This window comes from Bos javanicus, chromosome 1, assembly GCF_032452875.1.
Source record: "Bos javanicus breed banteng chromosome 1, ARS-OSU_banteng_1.0, whole genome shotgun sequence".
Lineage (NCBI taxonomy): Eukaryota > Metazoa > Chordata > Mammalia > Artiodactyla > Bovidae > Bos > Bos javanicus.
The window spans coordinates 66246749-66264007 of NC_083868.1; the positions used below are offsets into that span (position 1 = coordinate 66246749).

At 34.9% G+C, this 17259-nt stretch overlaps 1 protein-coding gene across 4 annotated transcripts in view; it reads right to left on the reverse strand.

Annotated features, from left to right (window-relative positions):
* Nucleotides 1–17259, reverse strand: part of POLQ (DNA polymerase theta) — a 251403-nt gene that overhangs the window by 197138 nt on the left and 37006 nt on the right. For all 4 annotated transcript variants that reach the window (XM_061401199.1, XM_061401269.1, XM_061401120.1 and 1 more), the window contains exons 13-15: nucleotides 12911–13104; nucleotides 11909–12033; nucleotides 10414–10657 (exon numbers count right to left, since the gene is read on the reverse strand). In XM_061401199.1, coding sequence (XP_061257183.1) covers nucleotides 10414–10657; nucleotides 11909–12033; nucleotides 12911–13104 — 563 coding nt within the window. The remainder of the gene's footprint in view (nucleotides 1–10413; nucleotides 10658–11908; nucleotides 12034–12910; nucleotides 13105–17259) is intronic.

Consider the following 17259-nt stretch of genomic DNA (forward strand, 5'->3'; position numbering starts at 1 on the left):
CGTCCAACCAAGACGTACTTCAAATATTAAGGTTATGGAAAAACAATTTTAAACATACAAGAACTTGGAGAATTCTATATTATATAAGCCCTCCTCATGAAATCTAAATCTACTAGAGGATAAGTTTCATCTGTTCAAAGACAGGAAGGAACACCTCAGCAGTAAGAACAATGGTAAAAATCTGAATAACTAAAAATGTAGATTATATTAATCTTCCATTCCTACCCCTACAAGGAAACAAAGGTGGAAAATTAACATACAAAATTTATATATTGAGATAAGGTAGAAATAATGCACTTTGAAAATAGAAGGAAAAGGTAGAGGGTAAAAGAAAGCTAAAGTAAGTTCAATGTCAGTGACTGCTGTTAAGGCAATAGATAGGAATTATGGAATACAATTAAAATCTTAACAAACCAGATAATAAAAGGTATCCAATAAAACAAAAATATAACTTTTCTAAATTTAAAAATAAAGTCCCAAAGAGCACCCTTAGATAAAGAAACATAGCAAACATTACATAATACATAATTATAAAATAATTTGAGAGAATTTACACCAGACATATTATTCATATCAATGTGAGCAAAATTAAATTATCTATTAAAAAGATCTTCATATGTTCATTTGTTATTTTTAATTATTAAAAAATTAAAATGAGGAATTACATTATAAATCATCAAAGCATACACACACCCAAAAAAAGATTTTCAATTTGTATCAGAAAGCAAAACACTACTACAACTCAATGTGGTACACAAAATTCACATCTAAAACAAAGAGATTCAAGAAAGCTAAAAATAAAGGCATGGGAAAAGGAATTTCCAGGCAAAGGGAAACAAGAAGAAAGCAGTGAGGGGCACTCCAAGAAGGGTATAATTTAATGCTCAAAACCAAAAGCACAATAAAGATAACTGTCTATCAGTCATATTTACTATGAATATTTACACTCTGAATAACAAGCCATCAGCAAACACTGTAAGAGACACAAGGGGACAAAGAGAGAAGTACACTAACAATTGGTAGACTTTAATAAATAATTCAAAGACAGATGAAGTACTGGCATTGGGGAATGAATAAGACATAATTAACACAATAAGGTAGATTTTGTGAAAATATCTCATTTTTATTATAGAGAATATATCTATCCAGTTTGTATTGATCATATTCTGTGTTAGGAAACAAACTGTTAGTGAATTTCATAATGTAGAAATGTTATAAAACACACTTAGATTACAATGCAATAAAACTAGAAATAACTAACGACAACAAAAAAAGAACTTCCACCCAGCCAAAAAGGGAAAATATGCAAATTCCATAATTCCTATAAAGAAAATAATGAAAGCCTTAAATATCAGATGTCGGGCTACATTTAAAATAAGTGACCATAGGAAAATTCACAGTACTAAATTTATAGTATCAAAATTAAAAACACAGCATTTTATTTATCAATAAAAACATAAATGTCAACAAATTTCTAGTTCAACACAGATTTGGGAGAATGGCAATGAAACATGTAAAATATCATGTAGGAAACGAGTTGCCAGTCCAGGTTCGATGCACGATGCTGGATGCTTGGGGCTGGTGCACTGGGACGGCCCAGAGGGATGGTATGGGGAGGGAGGAGGGAGGAGGGTTCGGGATGGGGAACACATGTATACCTGTGGTGGATTCATTTTGATATTTGGCAAAACTAATACAATTATGTAAAGTTTAAAAATAAAATAAAATTAGGGAAAAAAAAAAACTACAAAAAGTATGACAAAGTAAAACAAAAGAAAGCAGTGGGAAGTAATAAAATTAAAAACTAAGGAATGAATGAGGTAGATTTTTTTTTAGTAGACCTCATGAGTAAAACAAAATCTTTGATTTTTTAAATTTACAAAATAGACCACAAGTTGATCTGAGGAAAAAAAGGAAGTAGAAATTTACAAAATAACAAATCAAAAAAGAGAAATGAAATATTTTAAATTCCTAATAGACTTTTTTACAGATCTCTATGAAAATATATTTGAAAATCCAGATGAAATAAATAATTTTGTTCAGAAAGGTTACCAAAACTGACCCCACTAGATGTAGAAAGTTTAAAGAGACTGATTTCTGAAAAAATAAAACAGAGAAGCTGGTCAAAGAACTAACCCCACTAAAAGGCACAATCAAGATTGTTTCATAGGGTAATCATATCAAAACTTTAAACAGTTCAAAAGTACTGAATATAAGGAAAAATCTTCCTGTTTTTCATGAAGCAAGTCTGATATCAAACAATGATATCAAAACTTGAGTAAAGATTGTGCAAACACACACATGAACACATGTATGAAAACTACAGACTAATATTATTTAAGGGTAACAATGTAAAAGTATACTATATTAAATATTAGCAGATAGAATCCAGCATCATGTAAAAAATAATATACCACAACCAACTGAAATTTATTCTGGAATATAAAACTGACTGAATAGTAGGAAATCTTATTAATATAACGTGCTAACAGATGTAACAGGGGAAAAAAAAACCTAAGACTATCTCCATTGATGCTGAAAAACTCTTTAACAAAATTTAATACCCATTCCTGATACAAAACATTTGAGAAAATTGCAATTAATGGCCATTTTCCTAAAATGATTGTACATACACACACATGGGGCTTCCCTGGTGGCTCAAATGGTAAAGAATCTGCCTGCAATGAGGGAGACCCGGATTCAAACCTTGGGTTGGGAAGATCCCCTGGAGAAGGGAATGGCTACCCACTCCAGTATTCTGGCCTGGAGAATTCCATGGGTGTATAGTCCATGGGGTCGCAAAGAGTTGGACATGACCAAGCGACTTTCACTTTTCACACAAACACACATCATAATCCTGAAGCCAGTATCTTATTACGGTAGCAGAGGCATTTCCACTGGGAGCGTAAACAAAGCAAAAATGTCCACTATCTCTGTTACCACTATCTACTACCATTACCTATAGCACTATTATTAATAGCTAATTCAATCAGACAAAAGAAATCTGTCAGAAGCACAAGAATTGTTAGGGAAAAAGTAAAATATCTCTATTTGCAAATGATATGACAATACTTTGAAAATCTTTGAGAATCAATGATAATTGATTTAATGGTAAATGATAAGTAATTTAAACAATGAAAGTATGGATAAAAAATACATAAAGCTCAATAGCCTTTACATACTCAAGTAATAACTATGTAGAAAACACAGAAGACAACCATCAATTAAAAACAGAATAATGATTAAATATAATAGAAATAAATTTAACAAGAAATGTATAACATTTGTAGGAAGAAAATTAAAACTCCTAAAAATCTGTATGAGGAAAATATTTTAAAACTCCTGATAAATCAGTTCTATTAAATTTCAACCCAATTCCAATAAAATATCAAAAAGCACTTTAAGTTTCATATGGGCAAACATACAAGAATAGCCAGGAAAATACTGAAAAACTATAAGGTAGAAGTTATCCTACCAGACATTAAAAGACACTATACAGCCTTTATAAAAAACACACTATAAAGTAAAGCCACTATAAACAAAAGCATGGTGCTGGCTCATTAATTGACAGAAAGAATAGTAATAAAATAGAAAGTCCAGAAATAGACTTAATTACATACGGATATTTAATATATGATGGTGGCATCTCAAATCACCGGGACAAAGATAAACTCTTTTATAAATCAGAGCCACTGAGAAGTAAAACTGGATCCAGGCTTAACATGATACACAAAACTAAATTCTAAATGCATCAGGAATCTAAATGCAAACTTATGAATACTAAAATATGTGAATACCTCTTTAATCTCACTGTATGAAAAACTTTATAACTATGACAATTGAAAAGCAAAAATTAAAAAAAGATTGCTAAAAAATAAATGAAAGAAAATTCTGCATGGCAAAAATAATGCAATAAAGTAAAAATACAACTGGTAAGTTTTGAGAAAATTTATGAAATGTACACGTCAAACGAATGGCTGGAACTCTAATCAGTTTTAAAAAGAAAAGATTTTAAGATGCTTTAAAAAAAAGGAGGAGAAAGACTATAACTTCGTAGAAACATAAGGAAAAGATATAACCAGATAATTCACATATATTTCTTTAAATAATTCTGAAAATTTGAAAAAAATTTACCATCTTGCATATTTATAAAAATGCACATTAAAACCATACCAAGACATAATTTTTCATCTATATGGCTAGTAAAAGTGAAAATCTGTTTGTCAAAGAAAAAAACCAGAGGCTCCAAATGGCATCACTTGTGCGAAACTCATGATACCAAGTCCAGATTAAATACATAACCTAAATAGAGTTAAAAATCTTCCTCAGAAGTGTAATCTTTTTTTTTTAATTTTTTGGAAGTATAGTATTGTCTACAATAAGAGCTCTATTTTTTTGGTTTAAAGACAAGTTTTAAGGATTCACAATTCTAAAGTTCTAAAGAATATAACTAACTCAGATGCTTTTCAAGATTATGTTATCTAAATTAATCTATAATAAATAAAAACTAGTTTAAGCTTATTGATTTAATTAAAACAGAGCTGTCTTAAGAATTATTAGTATTATTATAATACTTTTATTCTACCTGACAAATTTGTCAGTAAGAAAAATAATTTGACATGGCAAAATGTTTACTATAATCTAAATATAATTGTTTAGAGTAGGGGTTCCCAAACTCTAAGACCTAGAGTTTTGATGTTTGATGATCTGAGGTAGAGTAATAGAAATAAAGTGTACAATAAATATAATGCACCTAAATCATCCTAAAACCTCCCCCATCACCCACCTTGGTCTATAAAAAAATTGTCTTCCACAAAACCAGTCCCTGGTGCTAAAACAGTTGAGGACTGCTGGTTTAAAACAAGTAAATTAAATAAATAAAAGGACAATTAAAAGTTTTCTAGGTGAACTTTTCAAACAAGCTTCCTGAATTTTTAGTCTAAAACTCTAAAGTTTTGCCAAGACTAGGTTAAGTAATGGAAATTTATTGAACATTTAGATCATTCCAAATAAGACACAATAGGTGAAAGATTACCTTATGTAGGTTTATCTACTTTTGGCTTCCTATTATTGAAAAACTAGAGATAAAATTTGGGGTTATTAGTAAGCATGTTTGGTGATGCCAAGTATAGGCACTTTCCATCTACCTCCACAAGGATTAAATCCTGAGTTGCTATAGATGTGACCTTCAACACGCCCTGTAAGGAGTTCAGGGTGGAGAAATCAGGAATTTCCCAGGCACGCAGTGCTCTGGGAAAAACAGACAGAACACATCTTCAGATAGTTAGAAGAGTTTATGGGCCCAATTCTTACAATTCCTCCTATCTAGAAAAGCACTAAAACCATTAACGGTTACCCTTGCTCCTCGTGACTAGCAGCAAGCCTCTGCCAAAATGTGTGCCTGACTGCACGTACCCTCTTCACTAAAATCATATGTGACACTGGCCTTCCCTTCTACCTCATTCGAGCAGTTTCTCAGCTATCTGAAATACTGTCTTCTGGACTATACTTCTCATTTTGTCCCAAATAAACCTTAACTCAAAACTCTCATATTGTGCTTTTTTTTTTTCAGTCAACAGTGCCATGCTGAGAAATTTTTCTGTGAGAAAGCATATGTTTCTAGAAGTTACAAAGTCTTTATGATTTTGCCAAGCTGCAGAATCCTGGCATAAGAGGCAGTCCACAATGGTTTAGTTTCTAAATTTTCACCAGAACTTAAGGTTTTCAAAGATTACAAATTCTAATACAAGTAATTAAAGCTACAAGAAACAACAAAGGAAACATCTCCCTATGCAAGGAAAGCAGGATGTGTTCTTGGCTAAGAAAAGGCATGGATAATAAAGATGCATTTTGTTAAGGGAAATGAGAGTAATTTTGTCTGAATTACAGCTTCTGGTTACAAAAGATAAACTAAAGTTATACAAAAAGCTGAAGAGAGATAAGATTTTACCATGTGTAATCAAGCTGGCTAAAACTGAATTATTATAAGGGTTTTAAAAATCAAGTTTTACTATCAATAGTGTACTTATATAAAACTAATACTTAATTTTTCTTCATCTGCTAAATAGACAACTATTGTTTCATACTGACCTGTGATCCTATTTAGGCAAGTGTCCAAACAATTTGATGTCTTCAACAAACTTCCCCAAATCAAATTTTAAATGAAGTCTTTTGACTACAAACTAACTTGGAAATTTTCCAGAGGGCCTCTGGAACAAAGACGTTAGGCTTATTTGATAGTACATCACATGGGAAACATTATCAAATAAGACGTAATAGTAAGCCTTCTTTGTGTTGCATTTGTATAGGTATATAAGTGTTCCAGAAATTGTGTGACGTTCCTAAAAACTTGGTATAACCTGGTATGCTGCTGCTGCTAAGTCACTTCAGTTGTGTCCGACTCTGTGTGACCCCATAGACGGCAGCCCACCAGGCTCCGCCGTCCCTGGGATTTTCCAGGCAAGAACACTGGAGTGGGTTGCCATTTCCTTCTCTAACCTGGTATAATCCTAACTAATAATTCTACTCATTATCTTAAAATTGTGTATGACAATCCTCTGGGACCCCAGTAAGAAATGGGTAACAAGTAAACAATTTTCTTACTGCTATTCACTTACTTTCTAAAACTTCTGTCATCAAAATTGAGGCTCACACTAAAAATACTGAACCTGAGTAACAGAGAAATGACCTATGTGACTTTCATACAAAGGCAGCAGAATCTATAAAGACTACGGCAAGTGTAGATGAAGTTCACTCTACTTCTCAACCTGGTACCTTGTTTACAAGGTTCCAGCAAAGCAGTATTAAAAAAGGACATGCATGGTTAATCACTATTCTTGCTGCACTTAAATAATCAGATCAAGTTTAAAGCAAACAAATTAGTTTTACTGTGATACTGTGATTATCTTTGGTAAAAAAAAAAAAAATGAGGATAATTAAAGAGAGAAAAATTGCATTCCCACCTTTCTGCTGTGCTGTGCTACACTTAGCCACTCAGTCGTATCCAACTCTTTGTGACCCTATGGACTACAGCCCGCCAGGCTCCTCTGTCCGTGGGGACTCTCCAAGCAAGAAAATGGAGTGGGTTGCCATGTCCTCCTCCAGGGGATCTTCCCAACCCAGGGATCAAACCCAGGTCTCCCACATTTCAGGCAGATTCTTTACTGTCTGAGCCACCAGGGAAGCCCTTGCACCTTTGTAGCTATCACTAAAAACAAAGGCACCCCTTGAGCCCTGTGAGAAGGGATGTTACCAAGTGCTCCTGACCATTGACACTGCAGGAAAACTACACAACATATTGAGTCTTGAGTACATCTCACAGCTAAGGAAGACCAGCTGACATCTGGTCCTACACAACACAGGAAACAAAACAGTGAGTAAGAAGAATCGTTGATATCAATGTCTACTGCTTTCACCCAAGACACCAGACTCAAGTCTTCTTGCTTTAGCAAAACATGAAACCCTTTCTCCTTTTCTTTCCTAATTTCACTCTAACATTGGCCTGGAAAGATAACATCCTCATCTGTATCTCCCAAGCCATTACTAAGAAGAGATAGCCTTTAGTATTCAGGATAACTCTGTTTCAGGATAGAAGATTCTCTTCCCACATGCACTAAAAACCTGACTGATCCCTGGCTTGAACAGGTAAGTGCAACAATCCCTGTGAATGAATCGATTGTCAGTATTTGCTTAATAGGAATGGTTGTGCCCTGACAGGTCTTGTCTTTGTCTGTGGTGGTTATCATTCTTCTTGGGTCTATGAATGCCTATATGGCTCCTATATGAGCCTACATGGCTCATATGGAATATGCCTCTTAGGTTATCTAACTGTGACCCATAACTGTTCTAGAAAAGGCTTAACAGGAGGCATTCACAATTCAAACTTCTTCCTTTGGCAGGGCCCTACTTCCCTGATTAGAAGTTAAAACAAAGAAGAATATGATCAGGAACATTTCCTCAACTCTTAGGGAACACTGCAGATTCCATTGCAAAAGCACTAGCTATGCAACAAAAATACTTAGACTCTCTGGCTCTTGATAATAAGACAGCTCTTGATAAACTTTTAGCTGAACAGGGACGTGTCTGTGTTATGTCCAACACTAACACTGTACCTGGATTGATACTTTTGGTGAAGTTGCAACTTAATTATGTGAGATCACTTGGCAGCAACTCATTCAATAGGGTCTTTGGTTTGGGTCTTGGGGACTATGGCTCTGACGCACACTCCAAACACTGGGAGTTATCCTATTTACAGTTATCATAAACACCAATGCATTGGATCCTCTCAAAGGTTTTACATGCATTTTAAATTTTGTTTTAAACTGAATTTAGTTTTTAACAACCTCTTCTGTCGGTGAGGCTGAGGGTAACAGACTAGTGAGAGTGCAACTTGGCTGGACCCTTCTGCAGAGCAATCTGGAATCTAATAGAGCTATATATATGTACTTACCTTCTGAAATCTCACGTCTAGGAATTTACTCTGAAGACACGTCATCAACAATATGAAAATATACATGCACAAGGTAATTCACTGCAGATTGCTGGTAATGGCAAACTATCTGAGACAATCTGAATGCTGGATGGGTTTTCCAAGCACTGAAAGGGAGGCCAGTCTCCAGATACATTAGTTTCTATTCAGAAAATTAACATCAATACAACACTGTATCTAATCTACACACCTTATTTAAATTTTACCAATTGTTCCAATTATGTTCTTTTTCTAATTCAATCTAGAGTAAGGTGGTACATTTGATTGTCATGCCTCTTTAGCCTGCTTTAAGTCTTTGTTTTTATGACTTAATGTTTTTGAAAAGTACAGGCCAAATATTTTGTAGAATGTCTCCCAATTAAGGTTTGCCTGATGTTTCCCTACAGTAAAATTCAAGGTAGAAATTTCTGATAAGAATATTCCAGGAATAGTGTTGTGTCTTTTTCAGTGTGTCCCATGAGGAGGCAGATAATATTGATCTGTCCTATTACTACGTGTCACTAATTTTAATCAATGATGATTCTGGGCTTCCAGAAGAGGCATAGTCATGGCAATAACAGCCTTAACATAATGAAGAGATTTCAAAATGTGTTTATAACTTTTTTCTGATTAAATTTTTTGTGTACTGCTTTCAGATGACTTCCTGAAAGGGTTAAGCATGATATTTGGTATGTTGTTACCACAGGGATACGCCCACAGACAAATTTTTTCACCTCGGGTCTTTTATTACATATTTCTAAGCAAGTATAAATGTATTCAAAGATTCTGTGAAAATCACAGGCTCCAGGGGAGATCAATACCTTTATAAGTAGGTTTTAAAGCATACACTATGTAGGTTTTAGCCAGCGGCACACCCATAGTGACAAAATGGCACACTAGTGGATCTTCCAATCTAGGGGTCACAGGGAATGGCCCTGCCCCCACTACGCACTGTCCTAGTGGAGACTCCACGGTGGGCCTCCCACTGCAGCAGTCCTCTCCTCGGGTTGCACATCCTCAAGACTCCGGGCAATTTTATCCTTCAAAATCTAGGCAGAGGCAGCTATACCACTATAGCTGGTTGCAGTGCATGCTGCACCAGGGCCAGCTTGCAAGAACCAAACTTGCATTGCTGCCAGATACACAGAATAAAGCCCATGATGTGAGGTGGCACTGGGTAGTGAGACCTTTCCTTTGATTATGCCTCCCCATCCCTTCCCACATGTTATCAGTTTCAGACCCTGTGTCAAGGTTCTTAAATGAGAGCATCTGCATTTAGAGTGAGTGGGAGGAAAGAAGCATTGAACTGGAAATGAGATTAATGCTCTAATTTAGAACAAATTTTTAAAACCTGAAAATAAAACTGTTAACACTTGAAAGTGCCTAAATAGCTATAGGATTTGGCTGAGATTCCATATAACAGAGAGTTCAAAGAACAGTGGTTGAGAAAATAACCTATTCCTTGATAACATCCTGAGGCCAGCCCATTCAATGAGTATAGTTTTAAACACACACATACACACACATGTATGTCAAAGAGTCCTCTTCTCATAAACTGGTTTTGAGGGACTAGGGTTCCAAAGAATATTCAAGAAGAGTAAATATTAAAGTGTTCTTGCCTGAAGTAAAGTCTAAAATGAGTCCTGGATATATACTGAGAACTAAAATCGATCAAAGCAGAAAGCGTTGGTAACTTAGCTTTACACAGTCTTTCTAGGAGAAAAGTTATGATACTTTTAAAAGTGTCTTTAAAGTCATAAAATATATTTTAAATATATATACAAAAAAAGTAATCCTCGAGGGGGGAAAAGAAGCCAGATTTTCTTCCACTTATACCAAATATGGCATGATATTATCTAAGAGAAAAATATTTTAACAAATTATCTTCTACTTACAAATTAGCCTGTTTCATTTAATAACCTATGTAGATGAGGGGATTTTCTTACCTTTTAAAAGGTGCAGCATTTTTCAGAACACTTTCCACCTCAGCAACATCTGCTCTAGCAAGATCAGCCACAGTAAGAAAACCAGATGCATAGAGGAATCTGGCCCGCTGTGCATTAAGTAATGACACCCGGACCAGGTCACACAGCTCCCTTTGGATGCCAAATGTAAGACGCTTCTGGAATTGGGAAAGCAGTAGTTCCATGTTGTGCCAGCCCAGGCGGTTGGAAAACACTGTAATCATCCCTAGAATATTCATGGAATAATTATTGAATTAAAAATTCTTTCTAGACCAATTCTCCATTTCTTGAGGTAGTTTTGTTTCACTTTTTTTTTTCCCTATAGAACTATAAAGTTTAACAGGCCCAAAGTGTAAATTAATAGTAGAGTAGACCTATATTAAGGGCCTAGCTAGTTGGCTAGACACATTAACTATTATCTTATTTATTCTTAATCATAAATTTACATTCGAAAAAAATTGAGGCAGAGCACATAAAAACAAAACGAACAAAAATCCCTCACTAGTTCATTCCTCTCTTTCTCTCTCTCACTCTTCCTTATTTTCTTTAAGGAAGAAAGTACTCTGGTTTCCACCTAGAGAAAACAAGAGAACTAATTTAAATTGTCAAGTGCTAAGAGGACTACTTCCAAAGAATAAAGGTCCCACTGATATCTTCTTAAAAAATAAAGAAGTTGCCCAGGTTGATAGCTATACTCTCTTAAAATAAAGAGGCCAGAGCAGCCAAGTGTCAAATCATCAAGAAAATCACTTCCCTATGAGAACATTAATTCTAGAGGTAATCTGAGATCTTTGATGCCAGTGGGTTAAAGGTAGTCTCTCCCTTCTTACTACCCTCTCTCAGCATCTTTCCCTCAGTACTCTCTCACGCGTGTTCACACCTTCACAATGAAACTTACAAACACAGTCTCCAGTAGCCCAGGATTGCCTTCCTAATGGCTTAAGGGTTTCTTAGTAAAATCAGATCTAGAACTTCCCTTGTTTGCCTACCTTAGAAAAAATGAGCTTAATTTTATTAAGGAAGACCAGTATTTCCTTAAAGATAATATTTAGAACAGTGAGCTAGAAGTTCAGAAATCCCTCTTCATTTGCCATCCTCTACAATAACAAGCATTAATCAGTAACTTGAAAAAAGCAAGACAAGTGAAAATTATGTCTACTTCTTCTTTCAAGACACCTCCCCCAGAAAAAGAAAAACAGAAAGAAGAGAGATGGTCAGCAGGTTGCTAACAGATAGAAAGGGACCAAGATACAGACACTCAGCTAGCTGCCAGTCTTCTACAGCAGGGTCACTGAGCCCAGAGCAGTCACTGTTTAGGTGTTCTGATGATGACAGGGACTATACAAAATTATGGTTCGACATGATCACATCACTTTTAGAGAAGCCTACAGTAAAATGGAATTTGAAAAAAAGTGATCTTAACTTGACCTCAAACCACAGAGTCTTAAATAAATGTGGGAACGCTTATTTAACTGACCTGCATAAACAGCAGCTGACTGTTGTAATGACTGAATCTGTCCACGATTGCATCCATATTTCTGATTAATTTCCTTTAAGGGAACTTCACTGATTAAATCTAATAGCACAAGACTGGTAAAAAACCTAGAAAGTAAATTACCAAAAGTACAGTAAGAGGTCACTTATGTTTACTATGAAAGCACAATATAGATGCTAAGAAACAAGAAAGAACCAAAAAAGGTAAGAAAGAACCAAAAAAGTTTCTCTCTGAGAAAGAGAGAAGATTCTTAATAGGATATAGCATTAGTGGACAAAGAGCTCAATGGTTGTAAAAGTAAATTCTAACATATGTTGGCACTATAGCAAAAAACTAATATCTGTATATCAAAAAGATTTCTTCCATATTTCAATACTACTAACTAATTTTAAGAAATGAGACTTAGTTCAAGAAAGGTGATCACACAAATATTTTTTAAAAGAATGCTTGATATACAATTATATCATCAAATGATGTTTCAACCGAAATTTGGTTATAAAAAACCAAGTCAATTGGCTTTTGATGTGAAAGGTAACTGTGCCACAAATCATCCAAGTATATTTGGATTATATGTATTTGTATATAATCCTTAAAAAATTTATACTTGAGTATGACATAAATAATATGAAACTATTGCTTTAAGAAAAGCAATTTTATTATATTTCAAAATCTTTCAAATGGCTCTTCTCTACTGGTAATGAATCACTTCTAAGGGTAATACAAACCATATCCTCAAATGAAGCCACACTAAGTTGGCAGTTCTGATTCACATCTTCTTTAAGGGAAGAAGTAATTAAATGTTCTACTTTAAAAAGTCTCAATATACAGTGGGTTCTTATAAGCTACAAAGAAGAAACTAAAATATCAATAAATTTAGTAAATACAAGAAGTTGAAAATTTTACTACATTCAGTCAAAACTGGACATCTGCTGCATATCCAGTACTGTGTTAAAAACAGAATAGTCCAGGCTCCCTGATATTTACCTTTTATGGATGGCCATTTGTCGGTGCTGTCTCTCAGTTCTGGCTACTAAATTTCCTTTCACACAGCGAGCCAAGAACCCTTCTTCAATTCCTACTAGCTCTGCCACCCGCTTCATAGAAGCTGGCAACTTCTCCCATAAACAGAAAAATCGATACCAATCAATAGTAGTCCAATCCTCAAACACAGGTGTAACCTAAAGGAAAGAAACATCTTCATTACATCATGCATTATAAAAGGGACAAAATTGTGGATGTGAACTTCATATTAAAAACAAAAGCTTCAATATTTGGATTTCTAAATATGATAATGTCTTATTAATATGGAAACTTCATTTAATCACAAGCAACTCACAGATGAGAAAAACACTAATAGCAGCCACCCAAAAAAGGAATAAGAATACAGATATACAAGAATAATGTTTCTCTTTGTCGTGGAATTTAGTATAAATTTTTAAATTTTTAAACTGTATATGCTAACCACTTGAGTAAATACTAGGAAAATAACTTCAAAAAATATAGAGAAAAATTAATTAAAGAAGTTTAAATGTTATACACAAAAGTGTTTGCTAAACTCAAAAGAAACCAGTAAAAAGACAAGAGAACAAAAGAAGACATGAGACACATAGAAAATAAAGAGACAAAATGTGCACAATGTAAATCCAACTACATCAACAGTAACATTAAATATGAATGGGCTAAATAATCTATCAAAGATAGAGACTGACAGACTGGATTAAAAAAAACAACACAGAATCTAACTATATGCTGTCTATAAGAGACACATTACAGATTCAAAAATACAAATAGGTCAAAAGTCTTGTATGGGTGTGAGAGTTGGACCATAAAGAAGGCTGACTGCCAAAGAATTGACACACTTGAAATCTGGTGCTAGAGAATACTCTTCAGAGTCTCTGGGAATCGAGATCAAACCAGTCAATCCTAAAGAAAATCAACCCTGAATGTTCATTGGAAGGACTGATGCTAAAGCAGAAGTTCCAATACTTTAACTACCTGATTCCAAGAGTCGACTCATTGTAAAAGTTCCTAATGCTGAGAAAGATTGAAGGCAAGAGGAGAAGGGGGTGACAGAGGATGAGATGGCTAGACGGTATCATCGACTCTCTGGACATCAGTTTGAGCAAGCTCCAAGAGATGATAAAGGTCAGGGAAGTCTGACACGCTGCAGTCCATGGGGTCGTAGAGTTGGACATGACTGAGAGACTGAACACCACCACCACCCATACAATGAATACCATTCTGCATTAAATAACTTAAGTACTGATACATGATAAAACATGGAAGAATCTTAAAAACATCATGCTAAGAGAAAGAAACCAGCTGTAAAAGATAATGAATTATATAATTCTATATACTGAATAAGAACAGAATAGAAAGCCTACAGAAAAACAGAATGCACACTAATGGTTGCTCAGGGGTAGGGGAGAATGAGAGGGTTGAAAGAAAATGCAGAGTGACTGCTAATAAGTATAGGGTTTCTTTCTGGGGTGATGAAAATGTTATGCAATTAGATGCTAATGATTGCACAACTCTGTGGGCATACTAAAAATTATTGACTTGTACACATTAAATGATATACCATGTGAATTGTATTGCAACAAAGCTATTTTCAAAAAAACTCAAATTATCTATGAGAAAATTTTCAGAACACTCTTGAAAGCCCCAAAATAGACTCAAAGAAACATCTCTTTTCACAAATAAGACCAAATAAAAAAGAAGGATGTCAATCAGTTCTCCTCCACATTAATGTATAAATTTAACAATGTCAATGAAAATACCAAGTTAATTCTAAGCATTACACTAAAAGGTACGCAAGCAAGAATAGGTATGAACATCAGAAAAGAAGAACAGTGAAACTAACCCTACTGCTGCTGCTGCTGCTCCTGCTAAGTCGCTTTAGTCGTGTCCGACTCTGTGCGACCCCGTAGACGGCAGCCCACCAGGCTCTCCCGTCCCTGGGATTCTCCAGGCAAGAACACTGGAGTGGGTTGCCATTTCCTTCTCCAATGCATGAAAGTGAAAAGTGAAAGTGAAGTCGCTCAGTTGTGTCCGACTCTAGCGACCCCATGGACTGCAGCCTACCAGGCTCCTCTGTCCATGGGATTTTCCAGGCAAAAGTACTGGAGCGGGGTGCCATTGCCTTACTAGATAATACAATAAAAACTTTTAATTAAAACAAAGGTATAGAACAGTCTTTTGGACTCTGTGGGAGAGGGAGAGGGTGGGATGATTTGGGAGAATGGCATTGAAACATGTATAATATCATATATGAAACGAGTCGCCAGTCCAGGTTCGATGCATGATACTGGATGCTTGGGGCTGGTGCACTGGGACGATCCAGAGGGATGGTACGGGGAGGGAGGAGGGAGGAGGGTTCAGGATGGGGAACACATGTATACCTGTGGCGGATTCATGTTGATATATGGCAAAACCAATACAATATTGTGAAGTTAAAAAATAAAAGAAAAGAAAAAAAATAAAACAAAGGTAATAGTGTACATATTAGTAAAATTGGTCTATTGTCAGGTCAACAAATGAAATAAAAATATACCCAAGAACAAATGGAAATTAGAAATGTATCTAAATACAAATGCATACTAGAACATAAAAACTGGGGGGAAAAAAGTTAAATGAAAGCAGAAGAAAATTTTTCAGTCATTGTGTATAAATCAAACCTTTTTAATAAATGAAGATGTGACTACAGACAGCCATTATAAAAAAAGACAAAATTGAGAACCATATATTAGAATAAACTTTAAATGGAACAGAGCTCAAAAGAGAGAGACGAGAATCATATAATTATTTGAAGAAAATGTGAGAGTATTTCTTTATAATCCCAGAGCGAGCAAATCATTTCTCACTGATTCTAAGGTTCAAAATTCAACTATATATTTTAAAATGCTATACAAAATACACAATAAACAGAATCAAAAGCTGAGTGGAAAACTAGGAGAAAAGTATTTACACCACAAAGAACTACTCTCTTAGTATATATAAAAGAACTGTTAAAACTTAAGAAAAAGATCAAAAATACAATAGAAAAATGTGCAAAAGACATGGACAATTCATAGAAACTAAAAGCATACTGCCTTAAATATACAGAAAAAAATGTTCAAATTTATCCATAATAAAAATGCAAATTAAAAGTATACACAAAATAGAAAAGCTTAAAAAATATATAAAAGCTTGACAACAAACCTTTTTTTATAAGGTTGTAGAAAAATAACCACTTCATATAGCACTGGTAAAATTGGAAAATGATACAAACTCTATGGAGAGCAATTTTGCAAAACCAAAATCACATGTCTTTACACTTTATTCAGCAATCATACTTCTTGGATTCTTTCCTAAAGATACACCTCCATAAAAACTACAATATTATGCACCAAAGTTATTCACTGCAGCATCATTTGCCATACCAGAATATTGGGAACAATTCAAATATTCATCACAGGAACTGACTGAATAAACAACAGTATATCCACATACACAATGGAGTTATACAGATATAAAAAGAATAAAAGTCTTCATGAACTGATAAAGAGTGCTTTCCAAGATATATTGTTAAAGGGGAAAAACAGGTAGAAAGTAATGTATATAGCATGCGTGTGTGCTCAGTCACTCAGTCGTGTCCAACTCTTTGCAACCACATGGACTGTAACCCACCAGGCTTCTCTGTCCATGGAATTTTCTAGGCAAGAACCCTGGAGTGGGTTGTCATTTTCTACTCCAAGGGATCTTCTCGACCTAGGGATCAAATCCAAGTCTCTTGCATCTCCCACACTGTCAGGCAGATTCTTTACCACTGTGCCTCCTGGCAAGCCTCTTGCATTAAATCTAATTTTCATGGAAGTAAACTGGAAGTCTGACCCTAGAGCTCATAATCATAACCCCTGTACAATAAGTGAGACTTATTTTTAAGGCCATGCCAAATAACTGTAAGACCAGCTTTGAGATTCTTCTTAGCCACATTCTCAGGCACAGAACTCTGAACATATGAAGTACACATGTGCAGTAGAAATACACATGTTCACTAGAAGGGGGGAAAAATGGCCCTGTCCAGACATTTCTCCTAGTGCTCACCCCTATACAGTGTTTTTATTGAAATACGTTTCTTGATAAGCCTTCTTAATTCTTACAATAATTTCAGATTTACCCCCTACTCACTTGCCTATCAAAACACATATATTTGCTCCTTCCCTCCTCCCAGCTTTATTGAGGTAACTGACAAATGAAATCAAATATATTTATTTAAAGGGTACAATAATATGATTTGATATATGTATTCACAGTGAAATGACTACCACAATCAGGTGATTAGCACATCTATT